At 39.3% G+C, this 23,940-nt stretch overlaps 1 protein-coding gene across 2 annotated transcripts in view; it reads right to left on the reverse strand.

Moving 5' to 3' along the window:
• Positions 1 to 224: 224 nt before the first annotated feature.
• The window catches only part of CDIN1 (CDAN1 interacting nuclease 1), a 217,112-nt gene continuing 193,396 nt past the window's right edge, over positions 225 to 23,940 (reverse strand). For both annotated transcript variants that reach the window (XM_063089350.1, XM_063089349.1), the window contains exon 11: positions 225 to 2,597. In XM_063089350.1, the coding sequence (XP_062945420.1) occupies positions 2,468 to 2,597 (130 nt within the window). In that variant the 3' untranslated portion in view covers positions 225 to 2,467. The remainder of the gene's footprint in view (positions 2,598 to 23,940) is intronic.

Raw genomic sequence — 23,940 nt, forward strand, 5'->3', positions numbered from 1 at the left:
CATCGTTTGGTTTTACGTTTTACACACACTCCTGCTTTCTGGCTTGGCATAACTCATTAGCACGGTGTACAGAATGCTCCATAAAACAAGATTTGGCTTTAATGTTAACGTTCTAATGACGACAGCAATAAAAATAAATTGTCATCTGTGTCTACTTTCTGAATCTGATGTGTATATTGTTTAAATTAAAAAACCAAACCAGCAAACACCACATAGAGACAAGACACAGATAAGTATTTTTAATATATAAAACAAACAAACAAACAAACAAACAAAAAACCAAAGAGGCTTTATGCTTCCAATTTGGGAACATTACTCCCTTCTCCATCCCTCCAATTCAAAAGTAGTGAATACAATAATCACCTTAGTTTTTGTGTGAGAAAAAAGCTTACTTTTGAACAACTCATAACTTTAACGTTAGTATGTACAGTTTACTAATGGTTTCTTTCTCACTTCTAAGGGCCAAATTTTAAAGCCTCATTCATAAAGAGAAGGTGGTGCCATTGCTGGGGAACACCAATACCTTCTTACAACACATTATGTCAGGGCACCAGGAAGAAGAAAAAATACAAAATGCAAGCACCTTTTTTATTTTTTAATTTATTTGTGCACGCTCATCATAAATTTGTTTAATGTAAAACTAACAAATTCTTGACAAGGGTTTAACAGGATTTTTAACATCTGTGCAGATAAATGTAATTTATTCCTAAAGAAAAAAAGCAGTTTAGAGCATGCCATAAAACCTGCTTCTTTCTAACAACGTTTTTGTTTAAAGTGTGTGTGTGTACATGTGTGTGTGTATCAGGCAACACAGTAGTATTTCAAACCATTCTATTTTACTCACAAAACCTGCGTGATGAATTTTATGTTGAAACAGAAGTTTTCCTGACATTTATTTACCATTTCAGCTTCTTCCTCTTTCTTTTGATTTAATGCAGCCCACTACAGAGTTAAAATCCATCACAGACCCAACATGTTTGTGTCCTTTGCAAGGAAAAGCAGCAGGCAGATTTTTGCAAATCTTCTTAGGTATAAAATGAACAAAATACAAATGACATATTTAGTCTTTTGAAAGAACCAAGCAAAGTAAGTATATAACCTCAAGGTGTTTTGCAAAAGTAACATTTTCATTAGTATATCCAAAACCACTTATTCAACATTATAAAAGTTATTATGTTTTGTCAGTATGGGGAGCAAAGATTTTACTAAATACATTTTTGGGTACAGATTAATTTTTAATTTCCCAAAAGACAGGCTTATAATTAATTTATTGATGTTTCGCTTTAGACTGAAATCTCGTCTGCAGTATATAAAAGTGAATAAATTAAAGTGAACAAATATGAAATCTCTTTTATTTTGCTTATTTAAAAATTGCTCTAGGTTTATTTCTGGTACACTTAATTCATTCAAAGCTGAACACTGCTAATGCCTAAATTATGTGAGTGTTATATAATTATGTGGTATAAAATACGGATACAAAGCAGGGTATAGAATGAGAACGTGAAAAATTTTTACTCATAAAAATACTGGCTCACGTACATACAAGGGTACTTCAAAAAGTTTGTGGAAAGATTCATATTATCTTTCAGTTCTATTTTTCTATGAACTTTTCAAAGTACCCTCATAATGACAACTAGGCTGGTTTAAAAATAAACTCTCATCAGCACTGGCACTTAGCTTCAATCCTCTCTCCTCTGCCCCCAGTGCAAAGAAGGAGTGTGGTTTACAGACACATTGTAACTAATACTTTTAAATGAGATAAATGTAAAATGTTTGGTGTTTATAAGCATTAGGAAAAGAGGAAATTCTCATCAAGTGTACTTTTGCAGCTTGGCTTAATGCCACAGAAGTCAGGAAATCATAAAGACCAGACAAAACAGGCACGAAGCACAGGCTGCCATCCAGGTCCACTAGAGCCCTGCAGGTGAGAGCAACAATTTAGCTTCAGATTTTGTGTCTTCTGCTTTTCTAGGTTTGTGCTAGATTGTTCCACGATGAGAATGTAACACTGGGTATCGGTGAGTGCACGTGAAGAGAAAAGGGGAGGGAGAGAGAATGAATGGAGGCTCAGAAAAAAAAAAATAAAAAGGGTGATTCGGTAACTGGGAGGAGAATTGAAAAATCACACCTTTCAGTCTCCACATTTTTTCTTTTGTTCAGTATACAAGGAGAAACCATCCGGAAGGAAGAAAGATTATGACTATCTATAAACTAACTGTTTGACAGAGACAGAAATGCTGATAATGAGTGGGTTGTGTCTGTAGTTCTTGGCTGTTCACATCAGCAAGGGATGAAGGAAAACAGAAACTCTTGATATGTTTGTCTAAAGAGGCAGTGGTGTGACCACGGGCAGCAAGAGTTCAGCTGAAGTTCAGGGCAGATGCTGCCAGGAGTTTACACTGCAGGAAAGTAAAATTGCTTCCGGATTCACCTTTTCCTCCCAGCTTCTCTTCCAGGATCTTCAGGGTCATGCTATGCTATGGCATAAGGTGACAATGTCCGTGGGGAAACAGGCTTTGAGCAGGATGCCTCTCTCCCGGTTGCAGTCCAGCTCCTGGATAAATCCGTACCAATAGATGACTAAGCCCGGCCCAAATCTGCAAAAACACCAGAAAGTAACGTAACACACAGTATCAACATAGCTCCAGAAAAAAGTCATCTCGGAGGAACCGATGATTAAATGACTGGATTGCACAAAGATTTTGTTTTGGTTTCTACCATTATGACTGAAAGCAGCTGAACTTATTATACCAAAGGGCTCATTTAACACAAGTATTACCACCTTGGATGGATTTGTTCCCTTGCTTTTAAGGAACCTGAAATATTTCAGTACAGGAATTACGCACATTACCTTTCTGTGAGGTGTTATGAGCTTGGGCTGATGTTACTTTTTCGTTGATGAAGAACAAAACCAAGGTAGAAACCATGATGAGCTGCGGAACACTCGGCTTGGGATTTCAGTTTCCTAACATTTACTGGTACTATTTTAAAAATTAAACTTGCCCACTTTCAAGAAGGAAAATAAAAAGAATGTTTGAAAAATAATTTTAAAAAATGGAACAGCTTAAGGTCCTCTTCTGGCTGTAATGTTCTATTCATGAGCCAATAGGGCCAGATGTACCACTGTCATCCATTCTTTCTGGTTTTCTCCCTGACCCTTTGCTTTCTGCATTACAACCTAAGTGTGGACACTGCATGAAATCTGGTCATAGGTTCCTATGGAAACGAGAAATAAAGTCATGCAGACTTGTGACAAAGTATAGATAGATGCAGGTTTAAAACCTCAATATTTCTAAGTTGTGCCTCTGAATTATCTCCAATTTTGTTAGCAGTGACTGATCTCCGCCAGGCAGACTCAGGAAGTAGCCCTATAGACGACTTCACCCATCAGGAAGTTGAGACCTTTAGGCTGGGTTCATAAAGATGTAATCACTATCAATCACTATGCACAGAGAGATATTTTGCACATCAGTTTCACGTTTTTCCTACTGAGAGCACTTAATTAAAGGGCAGCACTACTTTTGGTGTAGTGTTGCAGGAATTTTACAGTGAAATCATAAATTATGAATGTTGGGTTAGTAAAAGGATGTCTAAAAACAGAACTGCTTTCTGTATTCTAACATTACAGCAGGCTGAACCATGCTAGGCCAAAAAGCTTTTTCCTTCCATGATTTATTATATGCTGCAGTGTACTTGCCAAAACTAACAGTACAGGATGGGCTGCGAGACACTGGACGCACAGCAACAAGTTCAATTGGATGTCACGGACTGGTTTATTTGGGGATTTGCATCAGTAGGGTAGCCAAGTGGTATTCAAGATTAATTAAAACTTTTTATCCCCTTGCTGGCCAGCCACCAAACAAAACAAAACAAAACAAAACTCTTTTTGAGTCCTCTTGGTGCAGGGACAGAACCAAGAGATGGCAACTCCTCACTTGAACTTGTTCTAGGGCATGCCGGAACCAGGTACAATGAGAAGGCTTACAGCGCAAGGCCCAGTGAGATTTACCTGATCCAGGGCTGGCTGCAGATGCTCTCTTTTCCTTAGCATCTCCAAGCAAGAGTTTCCTTTGAGGTCAGAAGAATTAGACTACCTGTGCACAGGGTCTGTGAGCCCCCGTGCTCAAATGCACACAGGGTGAAGCTCACACCTGGAGGAAACCTGCTTCCATTTGACTGAGGGTTTCTTGGTAACTTTTGATCACAAACAACTGTCTGTAAGTAGAACATATACCATTTGGTACCTTTATTTTACAAAGAGTTCTGTGATTAGTACCAGATGATCTCAGATTTGTCAAAACAAGTCTGACAAGAGCAGGAAGATGAGCGATTCTGCGGACCGCGTCTGAGAAGCCTCAAACCTTCCCATCAGTGAAGCAACCCTGAGTTACAGCCTCGACAGTTCTAACACTGAGCTCGATGCATTCCTCCATTCTATTATACAGCCATTCTGGAGACCGCGATGTTCTTTAGAAAGGCACTAATATTTTTACAAAGGGAGAAAAAAATGTGATCTAACGAGTCACAGAGAAGAATAAAAAAATATATGGGGGTCATAAAAAACAAGCCCAATATTTTAAAGATTTAATAAAACAAAAACACATATCACCAGCACTGAGAGAGCCCGAGCAGCCTGCACTTTCCCTGAACAGCTAAATCATAAGCCAAAGGACACGAAGCATGACAGGTCTTTACGAAAATGGCATTTTCTAGGCAGAAAAGCCAGGCTGGGGAACACCTCAATGCTCAAGAAAATGGACTTGTTTCACATGTGAGGCGACAGATAAAATCTGCAGCTCAAAAAGGTTCTGCAAGATCGTGAACCTGAACATTTCCTGTAGTGGCTCACAGTAAGGATTCCCTAAAGGTGGTATCCTGCATCTATGCACATTTTTAGCAGGACTCATAATAAGGCTCTACCATCTAAATCTTTGTTTCTTACTGAATTAATATTAAGGTAGGTAACATCAGCTCTGTCATATAGCTCAAAACCTCTGATCGACAATACGTGCCTAGGGAAAAACAAGGAGACACAACTTCCCTTTGTAAATGGACATTGGTAGAGAGGTTTTCAAATTATGTGGTCTTTGGTTGATAAAAATAATAGGAACTTTAGATGGTGCCGTGTTTGGCAATTTAATGGCAGAACAAGATCTGGCCTTGTTCCCAACTTTAGTGCATTTCTGAGTTTTCTCCAACAGCTCGGGATCCAAAGATTATCAGATACTGGCAAGATAACCTTTCAGCAACATACCTATTTATGAAGAGGCCGACCACATTAAGCAACTTTATATGATCAATGCCTTGATTATCTGAACAGAAGGGAAATTTCTGGCTGATAATTCAAAAAACCAAGCAATCTAACACTATAGCATTTCCTTCTAGAAAGGCACAAAATGGAGAGAAAACAGGACCCTAGAAAAATTTTATGTAGGTCAAGTGCATGCTTGTGGGTTGAGTGATTTCACATTTTTGATGCCTTTTCTCATTTACTGTGGCACCACTGGACAACAACGAGATCACTGGGAAGGCAACTATAGACTTTGTGACTAATAAATATCAAAGAGACTCTGCTAATAGCATTTAAAAGAAAACAGAGACCCTGGGTCTGAGGGAATGTGCAAAGCAGAGGGATCTGCTGCTGGAACTGCACCCTCTGACCCCCACCAGCCTGGAGACACTCCGTAATGGGCTGTACTCAAACAGCTCAACTGATTCTGCAAACACTTTTCAAGGTTGACTGTAATTTTTAGGTTGCTATACTTATGGTCAAGTAATAAGTCAAAGACAAATTTTAAAGACTCTTGGGTAGCAGAGACTAGAATATGAGTGACTTTTGAACATATAATTTTGCTTGCAAGTAAAATACTAACAAATTAACAAAAACAACAAATACCTCTTGAAAGAATGGAAGGTGAAAGTCAGGAGCCATGACAGACTGTGAGCACATGAAAGATGAAGTTCCCCATAAATAATGACAACCTTACAAATGTGTTTCTTTGGTTTCCTTCCATTTTAGAGTATTTAGAGAAATTAAATAGGAGACTATGGAACTAAAGTTGGGTACCCTATTGTGCATATCTGTCTCCAGGGATTTTCCCTCTGTTTCACCAATTGTTTCTTTGCTATATTGGGATTCTGTTGAGGGCAAAGACCATGTGCTATTATATTCAAGTCCTTCATGCCTAGCACAGGGCCTGGTACATAACAGATACCCTCACGGACAAGACAGAGAACACGGGGTCAGTATTAATAGGATTGGACAGCCTTGCATTGGTTATCAAATCAGTGGCAGTCTAGAGACGAGTGGCAGTGGCTGGCAGGACTCAGCCATTGGCATGGCATGGCATGGCATTTTTATTACTGGCCAGATGAGCACACTAATGGTATACTTACAGACCATAGTGATAGTAATAGTAACAAAAATGCTAATTAACACTTTCATATCACTTACTATGTGCCAGATGCTCTTCTAAGCACTTTACATGCATCAACCCACTTAAATCTATGCCAACCACACGAAGTAGCTACAGTTATAGTCCCTTTTCTACAAATGAAGAAACCAACACACAGAGCAATTCAGTAGGTTGCCTAAGGTCTCAGAGCCTAAAAGTAGAGGAACCAGTTTTGGAACCCAGGCACTCTGTGATTGTATTCATTATGATGTAGTGATCAGCTTATTAAACAGGTGACATAGTATTAGACTTTAAGCAGAAAAGGAGAGGAAATGCCCTTTGAACTAGATAGACCACACCTAGAGTGTTTTTGGAGGGTTCTCATGCCATCTTTTAAGGGGACTATCTCCAGTCTGACCCAGAGGAGAATCCTAGGATATCTGAGGAACAGCTAGAAAAACAGAATATGTCTGACTTAGAAATGAGCACTGAGAGTGGTAACATGCTCACCATCTTCTGATTTTGAGAGTGCTCTTGGGGAGGAGGGATTTAATTCACGCTGTAGCTCTTAAGTGCAGACTTACGGCAATGTTTGAAAGTAGCCCACAATCAGATTTTGATTCAACACAAAATTTTTCTATAGTTGGAACTTTTGTAAACATGCATGAGCGCCTTGCAAAATAGTGACATCTCTGTGAATGGATCAATGAAATCGAGGCTGGGATTTCATTAATTTTTAAAAACTGAGCCAACACATATAAATTGGGAGTTTTCACACAAAATCCTGGATATTCAGCTTCCTTTGATCTGGCAAGAAGCAGCTGGAGCTAAGTGACAGTTGCCACCTTGAGACATAACATACATTCTCCAATTTGCCGCAGCCACCACCATTCTCTGCTGTTCCATGATGCTGAGGTTCAGTGCCAGGTGCCATTTACCATCATGCTTGTACTGTGGGTTTTTCTATTTAATAGAGACTATTTCTCCATCTTCATGTCTCTATCAAATGTGGGAAAGCAAAAGTTAATCTTACAGGGTTTCATATTTCAAGAAAGAAATGGAAGAAGAAACATTTCTTATGCCCTGCCTACTTTGCTCATTTTATGTTGCCCACCTGGACCCTGTGGGCATTTGAATTTTTGACCCTTGCCCTGAGATCTAACCCAGAGGTTCCCAACCTTGAGCCAGGGACCCTTGAAGCACTGTGAAGAAATTATAGGAGATCGTTATGCACGCTAAGCACTATGTTCAAACAGGAAAAAAAAAAAAAAAAATATATATATATATATATGTATGTATATATACATATACACATGTATATATCTTCTCTTATTTAAAAAATGTAGACACTAACATACGATTCACACAGTAGCTTTCACTCATTATGCATTTTATAAATAGATGGAATCTAAAAGCATAGCTGTTATCACGAGAGGGCAGCAAATATTTTTATCTGTTTTAAAGAACATCTTCAATTTGGCAAGGTTGGAGGACATCACTCTAATTGGTTCCACCTCTTTCTATAGATGGATGTGTTATATACAGGTGAATGGAATACACAAAGGAGATTCTACGATATGGTAATGCTAAGACATATTGGAGATGTGTGAAAATACTCAGCAAATTTGTAACTAACTTATCCCTGCACATATGGTTCATCTTCACAGTAAAAAATGAGCTGGAAGAAAAGACACTTAGCTACTGCACCAGGTTTCATTTAGAACTGGCCAGTTAGCTCAGTTGGTTAGAGCGTGGTGTTATAATACCAAGGTCAAGGGTTCAAATCCCATACCGTCCAGCTGCCACAAAACAAAAGAAAAAAAAAAAGAAAAAAAAGAGGAAGAGATGGTTTCAAATAAAATTTAAAAAATAAAATAGAAAGGGGTGGCCGGTTAGTTCAGTTGGTTAGAGCACAGCCTTTTAAAACCCCAAAGTCATGTGTTTGGATCCCTGCACTGGCCAGCCACAAACAAAAAATAAAATAAAAATAGAACTCACTACTGAGAGCAGTTTCGACACTAACACTGTTAGCTACAGGAAGAAAGGCACAGAAGAGAAGTGTCAAACCGAAGTGGGCAAGAGCAGTAATGAAGGGAATCCCTCAGCAAAGGTAGGGCCAGCGTCCCTCCTGAGTTGCAGCTAAGCATTGCAGAGAGACATTGTGCTAAGCAGACTTCTAAGATGGCCTCAAAGATCCCTGCCTCTTGGTATTCACGTCCTGTGTGATTCCCTCCCCTTGAATGTGGGCCAGGATGAGTGACTTGTTTTAACAAAAATAATGTGGCAAAAGGATGTCACTTCTGTGATTAGGTTACAAAAGACCATGACTGCCACCTTGCTGTGAGACTCTCTCTATTGCCTTCTCTGCATGCACACTTTGATGAAGCAAACTGCCATGCGGGAGAGGTGCACATGACAAGGAACTGGGGTGGTCTGTGGTCAACAGCCAGTGAGGAACTGAAGCCCTCAGTCCAATAGCCCAGGAAGTGCATCCTGACGACAACTGATGCGTGAGCTTGGAAGTGGGTCCTTCCTCAGTCAACCCTTTGGAAGAGACCACAGACCCTGAGCTAATGCAGCCTATGAGAGATCGTGAAGCAGAGGACCCAGTTAAGTTGTGCCTGTACACCTGACCCACAGAATCTGTGACTTAAGTGTGTGTTGTTTAAAGTCACTTAGTTTTGGGGTCACTTGTTATATAGCAATAGCTAACTAATACAAATATGCACTACAGACTCAAGTTTAAGTATAAATCAAAAACCATTCTTCATATATGCAGTATAGAAAATTCAGCTAGATACAGAATGGCTTTTTCAGTTATAAATTGCACCCAGAAATTACAGTAGAAGGAAATTATCAATAGGTAGCAACTCTTCATCAAGGCAAATCTCAGTTATTAAGCAACTCTGTGCTTTTACACTAACATAGCATCTTGGCTCCTTAGACTATACACTATCCCTCCTTGCTGCATATCTAGGATGCTGGGGTTACACAAAATAAAGAATTCTCCATGTTTTCTCCAGTTCTGTGGTTTTCACGTTAAACTTGGGTACTGGGTTTCTAAAGCTGCAGATTTGAAGGGGGTGGACGTAGGGTGGGGGAAGCTGAACACTTTGCCTGTTGAGGTGAATGACCGCTGGCAGCTCAGGAAAAGATTTAAAAGACCCTAATTGTGACAGTCCCCAGCTATTTGGTGTTTGGCAAACAGACTTAATCTACCTCAACAAGTGCTCAGGACGGTCCAGGAAAAACAGATGCTGGTTACATTTTGCTCAGGTTAAAAAAGGCACTGAAAGCTGAGATCTCTGATTATTTTTAAAAGATTGTCACCAAGAATGTTTTCAAAATGGTACTTCAGTGACTAAATTCTTAGTTTTCCAGAAACATCTAGCTATCCTCAGATAATCTCTGAGGATTCCAGATTGCGAATGTTTGACAGAATATGGTATAAGTTATAACTCATGTCTTTCAGTTCAAGATTTTTCTATAACTCTCTGAGAAACTCAGAGGTACAGAGAGAAAATTTGGGCTCCAAATTCAGGAAGAACTTGCCTACTCTTTTTTAACTATAAAACAAGATACTCCCTCTTCCTTGCCATGCCATGCCTCCACGCTATTCTATAATGCAGAAATTGCTTGGATGGTATTTTTACTTTTGGAGAAAGACTATTAACTTTCAATTGTTATACTTTCTTCAAAGTACATGCACCTTCTTCAAAGAGTGTTAAAAGAAAGGCAGATTAAGGAATTTAGAGATTTCTGATCATACTTTAGATTTAAAAGAGCCTTGACCAGTCATTATGTCTATAAAGATGATGTCTACATACATATAAAGTAATATCGTGATTCTAATAAGCAACGACAAAAAGGTAACTAACATTTACTGAACACTTATTATGTGACAGGGAGCGTTCCAAGCACTTTTACATGAACAGACTAGTTTGATACACACTACCACCCTGCGAGGGGGCTCTATGGTCACCCTCATTTTACAGGTGAGAAAACTGGGGCACAGAAAGGGCCGGGCTTTGAACCCAGCAGTCTGGCTCTGTGGCTTGCCCTTGTAACCGCTATATTTTACCATTTCTCATTATACTTTGTGTTTATACGGCAATTTATTATTATTATTATTTTTGACTGGTAAGGGGATTGCAACCCTCGGCTCGGTGTTGTCCACACCACGTTCAGCCAGTGAACGCACTGGCCATCCCTATACAGGATCCGAACCCGCGGCCTCAGCGCTCCCAGCACCGCACTCTCCTGAGTGAGCCACGGGCTGGCCCTGTACGGCAATTTATAACAGCCATTCAACTCTGGAAAATATTTACAACACCTGGAAAAGACAGAAAAGCAGGAGCCTAGAAGCAAGGTGACTAATCAAAAGCCCAGTAAATGAGTTGGGATCCACCTGTCTACAAAGGAATAATTCTTCTAAGTATGAAGTCAATAGTTTCACACTAAAAAGTTTATCTAGCTATTTGCTTCAAATCAAGTCTCACCACATTGAGGGAGTATATGGAAAAGCAACCTATAATTCAGGCAAAAGAAATTAAAATGATTACATCTGAGGGAGCATATTTAAAGCCTCTGACGATCAGGTGGAAAAGTAAGCTATGGAATGAGAATTATAGAATCACTACATGAAGTTCAGAGAAGAGAAATGTTTCATGCTGTGAAAGGGTTCAGAAGTTATGGGCAGAATCTAAACATGAGGGAAGAGGAGTAAATCCAGAACACTGACACCACCTGTTCATATAAATGGAAATAAACAGCTGGAATAAGTTATGAGGAAAACTGAGGGAAGCAACGGGTCTAAGTGAGCATGTGAGGTAGAGACTTGTCTTCCCAGAAAAGAAGGTTTAGACTTGCTAACCAGGGTTATACAGTGAACTTCAAAGGCCCATTTGTGCTCCTAAAACACCACTAGTGAAGAGATGTATCTTCTGCTTGTTCCATCAACTTGGCTTACCCATGTTTTTGGCTCCATGAGAAAATCAGTACATATATTTTTAAAACGAGTGTGCTTTTTACAGCTCTTTTGGTAATATAAGACAGTGAAGGGTGGTGGTATTAGTATTCTGTTACTCAATTTGCCTGGCTACAGAGAATAAGGGAAACTCATGAAATTGATCTAATACTTCTCTTCCCAATGAGTTGAACTACCATGATTCCATAAAAAAGGATTCTCAATGTACCAGGGTCCTGCAATATAAATCTGGGTCAAGTTGATAAAACAAACAATTTTCAGTTGAAGGATGACAAGAAGAGTATGGAATGATTTGATGATTTTAGTCAAGTTTGTTGTTCATGAAGGTCTTCATCAAACAATAAAAATAAACCTAGTTGTGCTGATTAAAATCTTTGTTCCCAGCCCAAATCTTTTATTTCAATTCATAGGCAAGTAGAAAATTCCTTCTCTAACATAAGATCAGCAGAGAATCATAAATATATATTTCTCCCCCTTGCTGTGTGGGGTCTATGCTATCTTCTGAGGATGTGTGCAGGCATGTGGCTGTTGGAAGTCGATTGTTTCACCATCAAAAAGACTTGCATGTGGTTTTTATGAAGAGTGCATTTTCAAACACATAGTTCAGGACGAAGGAGAAATATAAAACATCTTGTAATTGTTTTAAAATAAACTCTTACACTGTTTATTTAGTTTTAATCTGCCTGTTGTAGATTGGTTATGCACTTGTTAATCACTGTTGTATGTTTCTCCAGACAGAGTTGTAAATAACTTTTCAGTCCAAGTGAAATATGCTTGCACATGTTTATATGTGAAGTATGTGTGTATTTATGCCTGTGTGTAAATATGTGTACAATAATAATAGATTAGTGATTATGTAATATAACATCATAAGGTTCTGGCACTATGGTCAATTTAATATACAATGCAAATATTCTTTTTTTGGTAGTGTCTAGAAATAAAATAAAAATATATAACTTGGTTGTTTCATTTACTTTTTTTTGCTTGGCAGGTCTGTGTTTGAAAATTGAAATGACTAAAGAAAGAGAATCCTGGTTATTCTCACTCGATTCATGGATCTCGGTTATTAAAAAATGAAACTCCATCTCTTTGAAACAAATTACTTTCTATAATTTTGAAAATAAAAAAGTAAAAATATTATAAACACTGATTCATCTCAGGCCTTTATGCCACACAGAAAATAAACTGTAAATACATCATTTTGAGGAAAATTTAAAATGTGTAAAAATACACAAACACAACTACCTGAAATTCTGCTTGGTGTTTAAATAACTCAACATTTTCATTTCCACAGTAAATTACCTGGAAAAGTGGTTAATTTCTACTTCACTTTGTCCTGTGTTGGATAGACTTAGATGCTATACCTATAGTCTTTCTAGCCGACTGGAAATCTCTCCTCAGAATAAAAAAATTAGAAAACAAAGGCAGAAGCTATTTTGTCCTTAATCTGTTGTTTTTAGTCTCTGTTTTCCTGGAGAAATGTTTACTCCTGGCATGGGTCAGTCCCTCTGCATTTACCTTTTAAGAATCTACATACAAGCTTGCATGGCCATCTTGTATAGAGCACAAGTCACATGAGAAAGGTTTCTGTCCATAAGTTGCATACAACTTAAATTTTTAATAACGTAGGAGCAAATCTATTCACATTTTAAGTGTAAAATATTTTAATCAAATAAACAACAAGCTAAAGTTTTCACAGTAAAAAAAACTGAGCGACCACATAGTACTCTAGAAGTCTTAGAAAAGGCAGGAGTTTTTTTTAACTATGTTGTATTTATTCATATACTGGTCCTTTTGATTTTGTTCATGATAGGTACATTTTTGGTAGTGAGAATGAAGTGTGGGATTAAGGGTCCCAAGAGACATGAGGGCTGGTGGGGTCAGAAGCATACTGAGATGATTTAGTTGTGAAACTGGAAGATGTGTTTAGTGGGACACCCTGTTTTCTGTTTCTAACAAGCATGCACAAAGGGGACAGTACACATCCCCAATAGGGAAGAAGAGAAAAACAGCAAACACAGTGAAAGAAAGAGAAACCCTAAAAGTAACAAAGGACACGAGGTCATGTTTACTTTGAAAACATTCAAGTGCTAACAGTGGGAGAATACTACTTCCAGCACACCTTGGTACGAGTCATATCTATCTACCTAGAATTTATACCCCAGCCTTCCTCCAAAAATTGGGGGTGTTTACAAAATTGGTTGTGTGAATTATTACGTTTTCTCTTTCAGTTATTTCCCCAGGGAAACATGCCACAGGCAAGCCCATCATTTCAGCTGATTTAGTGTTTGATGCTAGAGAATTTATAATTGATATGACAACCATAATGGATAGTGATTATGGAGTTGGCAAAGCCTGGCTGACAGTGCTTTAGCCCATTTTGGTATTTTCCAGTTAGTCTACCATAGACTTGCTAGGAAAAATTTTGAGATTATTTCTGAACTTTTCATTTCCAACTTTCTGCATATTAGAGATTAGAAATGCATTATAAAACAGAAAACATTTTATTATATAAATATTGCTTACGCCAAATACATTTTTTTTTTATGCAGTCTTTTACTATTAGGTATAGAGGGAATGGAGTTTCTTTTCAGTTCTCAAAAGATCACAGGGTAACCTAGAGTTCAGTCAGACATTTATCTCAAGGCACAAAGAGATTTATGGTCTCTGGATATATAAAAGTCTGCTTAAAATAAAGAATTATAGGAATTTTCATCCCTGGCAAAGTCAAATAACTAAAGGATTAAGGCTGATACATGTTTGCCCTATAAATCTATCATTAACCAAACGTGACACAATGCTTCAGGTATGTCCAATCCCAACTCACTCTAAATGGGTAGTTAAAATTTTCTCCTATTCACAATAAATATTTCATGATAAGGAAAATCTCTTTGGCTAACCAACCCAGCCCCTAAAAGCAAAACCTCCCAATTTTACAGATTCATGAAGGCAAATGTTGGAAAAGAGAAAAATAAATTAGAAGCTGAAAATGTCTATGTCATTAGGAAAAATGGTCAGGTAGAAGAAAACAATTTCAAGAACGGGTCTTAGAAAAAATGGATCCTCTGGCCTTGCAGTTATCAAACAAATGTTTCTAGAATGTAAGCCTCATGAGGGCAGCTTGTATTTCAGTGGCACGCAGGAGTCAGCCAATAAACATTAGTTGAAGATATATGAATGTATGAGCGAATACCACTATAGAGTCCCCTGTTGCAGGAAAAGCTATGAGTGCTGTCATGTATTTGGAAAAATAAAATATTTTTCTGATAACTCTCTACCATATAGGGAGGAAAAGCCATTTTTAAAGGTGAGAAAATGAGCCTTAAAAATATGTCCAAGTTGTACAATTCTGGAGAGCTAGCAGATTGCCAGGAGTACTATTAGGAATTTATGCTTTCTAGGATGTTATGGGGCAGATGATCCTGAGGTTTAAAGTCTGCTAGAAACCAAGAGAACTAGTCCCTGGAACCGACACTACTAATGGTCAAGGTGGTAGCTGTAAGGGTATGTAGCAACTGGCTGCTAAGAAGAAAAACTAAGCATTTGGGAGCCAGTTGCTGCATACAGGTGGCTTGCTTCCTTTGAATACAATCAATTTAGGTAGGCTTTTGTTTACAGTAGCTTTTATCTAGAAGATAAGGTTGTAAAACCATCAATCAAAATGAAGTACTACTGTTCCTGGCCGTATCTCACCAGGTTCATCTGTTTTATTTCTTCCTCCCTTTCCAAATACCTATAGGTGTTTAAGATGAGTGAAAAGATATCAGACTATTAAAGTGAACTGTATTTGTATACGACACATGGATTTACCATCCCTACAGTGTCTATATCATTCCCAGGCTCAGCAGGAGCCTGTGTTCCTGTGTTGCTTTACTTGTCAATAACATGTAACTCTGCAGAATAATCTTTGCACCATTTTCAATAGTGCTCCTTTAAGAAAGTGAGAATCTTTGGCTTCTATATGTTGGTGTGAGGCTTTTAATGTATTTATACCCTGCCTTTTCCCCAAAGAGCCAGGTACAATAAAATCGCAAAAGAGAAATAGAAAATTAAGGTCAGAGAAAAGAAAATGCAAATATATGAACTATAGGTCAACTATAGTTATAAAACTTCAAGTCTGTAAAGATGCTACTTAATTTTATTTTTAAAGGCATAGCTTAATTAATGCCAGATCTGTAAAATGAAGCTCTGAGCTAGGGAAGTTCCCAAATGAAGAGGGGACCTCTGCTGAGGGAGTGAAAAGGCGCATTGGTCCAACTCTAGAGAACGGTACCAACAGGGCAGCAGGTTAACTGCTTGAGCATAGAGACGCACGGAAGGGGAGTGAAAGCTGGCAGGCCATCCTGGGCTAGATTCAGGTTGTACTCAGAGTCCACGTGGTGGAAAACATCTGTCCTCCTTCAGGTTCTGTGAGTCATTCTTTGGTTCTGGGCTTTGTGAGTAATTTCTTCTATTTGGTTTCCTTCTAAATACAACTAGGGTAAGGCACGCTAGTAAGTGTAATGACCGTGCAGTTAACCCACCACTGACTTTTCTCCAGATTTACTCTCCTAGCATAGTCCCAATCTTTGAGACTGGTAGAAGACACAGATTTTGATTATTATTTATTTGAGTAAAATAATGCCACTGATAATAATACTTATAATAATAACCATAAGCATAATCATATTAGCAGCTAGTATTTATTGAACAATCACTATGTGCCAGCTACTCTTATAAGCTCTTACATGCATTTTCTCATTTAAAACAAAAGCTTTATGAGCAGGTAATGTTAACCTTATATTTAAATGTTGAGAAAACTATTACAAAGCTGTGCTAGATTGATCATAATGATGATAATGAAAAACATTAACTGAGTGCTTACAATGTGCCTGGCACCAGGCTAAGTACTTCATATATGTGCAATGAGCCTGTGAGGTAGGAACTATTATTAGTCCAATTTTACAAACAAGAAAACAGAGATGTGGAGAAGTTAAGCAGCTTACTCACATAAGGAGATAAAGCTCATTCAAAGGCAGCAAGTTGAGATGCCAGCCCAGATCTGTTGTTTGCTGAGCTCTCTCTGAGCAACTAGTTTCAAACCCTTAAAACATAGCTCCCAAACCCCTCCCCATTTCAATCTCAAGGTAAGGGTCCAGTATGTCTGGTCAATACAACTGCTTTACTAAAGGACCCTTTACCCTTCCATACTGGACAAGTAAAATGTCCCTTCCTCTGTAAAATGTGGGGGCTGGAAGACATCATCTTTAATGTACCTTCTATTTTTAACTTTCTGTGTCAGTTTCTTCATCTATAAAGCAGAGATAATAGCATTTGAATCTGTAGTTCAAAGTGGATTTGAGAATAATAAGCTCTATAACACTTCAATTTGTACATATTCATTGTCACCCATTCCAAAAATCCCACCCAACAGTAGAATCTAACAAAAAAACTTCCCCAACTCTTCTCCACCTTACCCCCCAGTAAAGTACTAATCAAGGCAGTACTGGGTAGTACTTTACCCAGACTTAATCAGGATGAAAATCTGAGATGAAGAACTGAGGGGTAGGTAGTGTGAGTAAACCAGAGTCAGAACATTTCCTAAATGTATAACTAGACTAGATGCTTCTTTGAGCCAGAGAGCAGGAAAGGGCATTTCACACAGTCATTGCTGCCTTTAAAAATAGGAGCTGATTATCTTCATGTGATCAGGCGAAACTCTACTTCAAGAGAGACTGGAAAGAAAACCCTGCTGATGTCAATGACTTAAACGTTATTTAAATATAGGTTCCTGTTCTTAATGGCAAGACACTGCTGTTTCTGTTTCCACATTTAGGCCCCAAGTCACACAACAAAAAAGAGCTGCACACACCAATTTCAGGGCAATGTCTTGAGTATTCACTGTACCATCCTAAACACATTTCCCGTTGGACAAAGAGCATTTAGAAAAGTCTTGCCAAGTTTAATAGTTCATCTTTGTAATGAATAGTTTTAATTTTTTTTAAAAAAGAGAGAGAATAAAGCAACCCACATGTCCATTGATAGATGGATGAGTGGATAAGGAAAACGTGGTATACACATTCGATGAAATATTATGCAGCCTTAAAAAAGAGCCTGTCGTATGCTATAACATGATTGAACCTCAACGACAAAGATTATGCTGTATGAAACAAGCCAGTCACAAAAGGACATGTACTGCATGCTTCCACTCATATGAAGTACCTAAAGTGGTCAAAATCACAGCAACAGAAAGTAGAATGGTAGTTGCCAAGGGCTGGGGGAAGGGAAATTAGTGGTGCATGGGTATAGTTTCAGTTTTGCAAGATGAAAAAGTTCTAGAGATCCGCTGCATGACAAAGTGAATATGCTTAAAATTGTACACTTAAATATAGTTATGATGGCATATTTAATGTTGTTTTTTACCATAATACTACTAATAAAAAAACCAAAAAAACAAAGAAAAAACAGAAAAGTAACAGGAAAGCATTGTTACCTAACATTAAAAGACTCTGGAAAGAAAGGAAACCGAAGATTGAGGAACCAAACGATGGCTGCTATTTGGGATGGCCCTGTCAAAAAGAACACAGAAAACGTTTGGGACATTGAGGTTGGCCTTTAAGGCAGCGGGGGAATCACACAATGGGGCTTTAGGAAGCCCATTGGCCAGCACCAATTTCTTAAGCTGCCCAAACTCTCTGTTTTCTTGTGGTTAATAAAGGCACTTTATCAGACAATTGCAGGAAAGAAATATGAGGCTAAGAATAGAAAAACTTTTTTTTTTTTTTTTAAAGTAACAATTGAAGGATCATGTGTGGGTACAGAAAACTGCAGAGCCAGATTCAAAGAACAGGATAAGCTTTAGTGAACTCTGGTTCTATTTCTTAGCTCGTGATGAGCAGAATGCTTCATAGTTCTTAAAATACGAGGGCACTTCAACAAGTTCACCGAAAGATTCATATTATCTTTTAATTCTACTTTTCCACAAATTTTCTGAAGTACCCTCATGATTGCACAAATTGTACAGTGATATATCTGGACCTCAAAAAATGCATTATTCTTACATCTGACCACTGGGGAAAATGAGGCTCTCACAGATCAAGTGACTAAAGATCTCATATGAGTGACTGAGAGGCCCAGGACGAACCCAGCCCTACCTCCTGCCAGTACAGTGCTCTTGGCAGCATGCAGTGCTGGTTCCCCTTTTTTTCGTAACTGCAAAATAGGTACAGCAATACCTTCTGCCATCCTAAAAGGAATGCCATGTTCTGGTGATGCAAAGATGACATGAACACAGTCCCTGTCTTCCAGGAGCTCTCAGTGGTAAGGAAGACAAGCAGGTTGAAAGCTAAGTATATGAGGAGGAGATAAATGTTTTAAGAGAGCAGTGCTGAAGGCACCGCGGTAGCTCAGAAAAGGCAGGGCGTTACCTGGAAAGGTCAGGGAAGGCTCTGAGCACAGGTGAGATCTTTGGAGTGGGTCTTGAGGTCATGGTTCACTGAGTGGGTAAGAGAGGGAAGACACTTCAGGTGGAGGGAGATGGACATGCAGACAGGGTGGTGAGAAGAAGCTTGGGGGCTTTGGGGACAGTGCAGAAAAGTGCAGAAGAATGAAAGATCATGGGTGTGCAGAAGGTGCAGTGGGAAAGAAGGGCTGGCAGTGGGGCTGACAAGGACTGGAAGGGCACTATATGGCAGACTAAGGTGCTGTGAGGACCCTAGGGAAAGCTACACCAGTGGACAGCCCATTTCTATCAAGCACATGTTGGATGCACGGTGGCTGTTCGCCAGAGGGTGATCCTCCTTCTTGAAACAAATACTCCAGGCCATGTTGCTGTGTGGAATCTGTCAGCTAAATATTTACTTTGCGCATGGCCACAGTATCTACTGCAGCTCACTTATTTGGGGGTAAACATATTAAAGAAAAGTATACATTAAAACAAATCTGCCCCTCCTCCCCCCCATTTCCACTCCATACTGAAAATAGACTGCCATTCAGAAAACTTGAAAACTATTCTGAGGTCTCAACTTTCCGGAGTCATTGGGACAAAGTATGTGTATATAAACAGTCACAGCCCAGCTCCACAGGGTTCCTCCAATTTGTATTCTTTGAGAAGTCTGTGGGCAAGAGGTGAACAGCTAACAGTTTCCTTAGTGAGTTACACAGCAACTTTATTTAACTTAACAGGAGTCATTAGCTGAATTTTATGAAGATAAGGATTTCCAGGAGTGAGTCCCCTTCTGATTGTTTTTTGATTAAAAGCAAGACAAGGGAGACCTACACTTCGATGCTCTGACTGAACCTGCAGTTTTACTTTACAGACTCTGTGGCTTTCAGATGGCCCCACAAAGCCACTGGGGCTGGTGCTGCGGTTTGGTTTCAGCAAGTTGAAAGCAATCTGTCAATGTGGAGAGGAGTTACAGAGGTTATTTTAAACATTTAGTTAAGCTTGTGACTGTCTTTTCTTTTAGAGGCATTCCTGACTGCAAACTGCCTCATCCTGGGTGACATAAGACAAGCTATTGAATGAGGTTAGACTGAGGTCCTTGCAGTCCACCCATGTTGCCATTAGCTGATTAATAGGTGTTTACTTTTAGGGCTTGAACTAACAGGCCAGGCTAAGGCCAATGCAAGACGATATTTGAAGTAATCTGCGAGCGCCTCATGCTTATAAAAGACCTTACTTTTTGTGCAGTTCTTGACGTAGCTGAGGTCCTTGTCAGACTACTAAAATTTAATACGAAAGACAGAGAAAACCCCACCCAATTCCATTATAAAAAGGGCCACTGCAAAATAGGAAAGAAATAGGTATATATGACCAACTAGTTATGACAACTGGTGAGTCCACTCATTCAACCACGGATATAACAAAGATTTCTAATATTATGTCCAATGCCTTACACAGATAATAACTAAGTTTACTATTTATTTTTAATGAGATATTTATGCCTGTACAGATATGTGCTATAATCAAACCTATGTGGATTTATGGACTTTATTTGGATTTATGGGATTTATGAATCTAAGGACTCAGAAAAAAAAGGGCAAAATGACTGGTCTCTCATGGCCAAACTATAAGTTTAAAAGAATGTTGCAATTACATATTTACTTGTGTTTGTTTAATGTTGATTTCTTCCATTAGACAGTATGCTCTACGAAGGCAAGTATGTTTTCTACTTCGTCATTACCTGATATTTAGCTGTATATGGCACATAGTAGATGTTGAATAAACATTTGTTGAATAGCTGAATGACAGGTAGAAAAGTTATGTAGAATATTTTTGCACAGGTATTTTGAGAGATCTAGTCTAGATCTCGAACTTATGGCACACATCAGATGGGTAGAGCAATTTAAACAACTACTACTGTTTGCTTTACTTAATCATTTGCATTTGCTTACCTGATGAGCTTTCCTGCTTACTCAACCAGACAGCCACGGGTGCTGACTGGCACAGTCGGAAGGAAGTTAAAGTTATTGCTTTCCACACTTTACATTTTTTCTCTCAGATAATTTGCTTGAACATTTTTTACAGAAAAATGGGCCGGGGACCTTTCCCTTTCAGTTTAAATTTGTCATTTCAACCTTTGTGGCATGAATTACTACGGCACCAGCATGTCTTCCTTACCTTTTAGACTAACACGAATGCACTTTTAGTTGTACATCTACACAGTAATAACTCTGGGAATGATGCATTTAGAATTTAGGGCCACAACAGCTCCGATCCCCTGCCAAAATACGTGCTTGATGCCGAAGAGCAAGGTGCTCTTTTATTTTTTTTAATTTAGACTTCATAGAAAGACACTGAAGATCTCAAGAGACTAAAAGTCCAGTCTGTAAATGTGTTAAATCCACAATCAGATCAGCTAGACCTGTAACAGGGACACACATGGCAATTCACCACCACGACTTCCACAGGGAAGCAACCTCTGTGCTTGCCATCTATTTTCATGGTATACCCAACACAGATCAATCACCCAGAGCTCCCGACACATTTATAACGCCCCATAGGCTTATTTATGAGGCAAGCATTAGTTTTACGGAAACAGACTAACAGTTGCCATTTGAAAGAATTCTTTTATCTCACCCAAGATGACACATTGGTTGTAGACTGGATCTGTCTTCGGTAGGACTGACAATTCTCATGTCCGTTTTGAAGAGTCTTAACTATCACGCCTTCATGTGGTCAGTGGCTGCTCTCAAGCCTTCCAGCATGAGAACAGACATTTCAGAAGAGAATGGAAATAATAACTTTCATGAGGATGAAGGATGTCATATGTGAGGCATAACTGTAAGACTTTTAGACTCATAGTGTGATAATTTGGACTTTGTCTTAATTTCACTGAGAAGGGGCTTCTTTTCTTGTAGAATTTCACTGAATTTGTTAGGATAAATGCTATTCATTGAGCAAGTATAAAATGTGTAATTTGAACTATTATAACAGCAAAAAGTTCTCATTTTGTGTCTTCATTTTACTTAGACTCACTTACTTACTTAACTTAAAAAAATATATACCTTGAAAAACAGAAAAGGTCACAAGATTGAGAGTATATACTTCCTCAACACCTACCTTCTTTTTGCAAAGTGCTTATCATAGTCTGATTAACTTTATTTAACTTTATTTAAAATGTTTCTATATTTATTTATTCTGAAGGATTGAACATAATTAGATCAAGAAAATGGTTTGCAATTTTGGAACTCCTCAACTTGTATGTGTGTTGCGGTTGGGGGGGTGTATATTTCTTTGGACAACTGTACATAAATTACCTTAAGTTAAATGATAGCAATTATCTAGACAACTGAGGCATTAGGGATAGTCGGTCTAGAGGTTACTCCTGCAGTCTCTTCTTTCGTTACATTTTGGGAAACACGGGGTAAAGCAAACTGTTTTATCTGACTAATCTAGATAAGGCTGAAAGGAAGAGAGATCTGGATTAAACAACCAATGAACTAAGCTGCAAAGGTATTTTCCTTTTTTTATCTCAGACACGAGAAAATAGCACTAATTTACATTTATACAGTGCTTTATGCTTTTTACAAAATGCTGATATATTATTTAGAAGGATGAAGTATTTAGAGAAGCTAAGTGGGTCCCACAGACTTAATGGCAAGACACTGGAGTTAAGAGGTGTGCTGACTTCTCATACAGAGATGACTGAGGAAGGTTATGTTGAACATTTTACCCTAAAGTCCCTAATTACATTTACAACTCTTCCAGTTGAGTAAGAAAACAAGTGAATCCTTAGATTTTGCATCTTATCTCATACAGGAAGACAAAAAATTTCATTACTGTTATTTAGAGTGTTTAAATGTTACGAATTTGATGTAATTGCTAAGTACTATTAAAATGAATTTAAGCAATAATTTTGTTCTGAAACTAATTGACATATTTTACATTCTGATGCGGTCATTCTCTGATAAGCTATTTCTCACTTTTTATCCACAAACCTTTAAATTCTATAAAATGGGATTTTTGTCAGGTATCCTAAAACATCTAACGGTAGCTTTAATTTTTATCTGTGAAGATGTACTAATGAGAGTTCTCAAAAATTTTAAAAAATCATGCCTGACTTTTCAAGATGGCGGTGGCTGTGGCGGCTGACGTGGAGTAGCTGAGGTGGAAAAGGCGGCCACTGAGCCTCAGGCTGCCGGGAAAATGTGGACCTTCCTCTTGCCATCTCTTAAGGGAGGACCGCTGCTGCTGACCGGTCGTGGTGGGTGACGGCCACTTTGCCCTCGGCAGGAGAGGCTGCCTCATTTACAGGCAATGGCTTTGAAGTGTGGAGCAGGAAAAGAACTGTTTCTTAGCTGCAAAAGCGAGTCTCGAAACAGGGAACGCGGCGCCAGGGCTGCTGTGGATGCAGCCAGGATCCCGGAGGCCGGGGCCGCGCTGAAGGCGGCCAGCTGCCCTATTCAAGATTCGAGGTTTCAGGCCGGCATTAAAGAAGATTCCTAGGAGTACCCGAGCCGCGCCGCGACTGAACAGCCCGAGGCGGCAGCGGCCGAGAACCGGGAAAGCAACAAACCAGAGACAGAGAGTGAGCACCCGACCTGGCATAACCCTGTGAGTGACCCCTGGACCAGTCCTGTGGGTGGCAGACGCCCACCCAACTCCCACCTGCACCACCAGGCCACTCACCGCCCCAGGGCTCCCTCCATTTTCCCAGGTCCGGGCAGCTCCGCCCGGCTCGGCCATCACTGAGCCCTCCCACTTGCTTGGCCCAGCGCGGGGCTTACCAGAGCCTGCGGGCGGGCCTCCCCTCCCACTCCCTCCACAGTTCTCTGGTGGGTTGGTGGCGTGGGGCGTCCCCGGCCAATGTTGGGAGGGCAAGGAAGTACGGGCGGGCCAACTGTCACTCCACCGCACCCTGGACTCCGGCCCCCGGTAAACTTCCTGTTACTGGGAGGCAGATACCATCTCTAAGGCCACCAGTTCGGAAAAAAGCCTAACCAATTTCTGGTTGGGAATAGTGTGGTAGGAGAGTTCCCAGGTCCGCTTGAACCTGCCGGAGAGCTGGCTGCAGGCGGGCGCTAGACTCGGTTTATACCGGGGGGATACAAAGGTGAACAAGTCCCGAGAAAGAT

Source organism: Cynocephalus volans, chromosome 3, assembly GCF_027409185.1.
Source record: "Cynocephalus volans isolate mCynVol1 chromosome 3, mCynVol1.pri, whole genome shotgun sequence".
Lineage (NCBI taxonomy): Eukaryota > Metazoa > Chordata > Mammalia > Dermoptera > Cynocephalidae > Cynocephalus > Cynocephalus volans.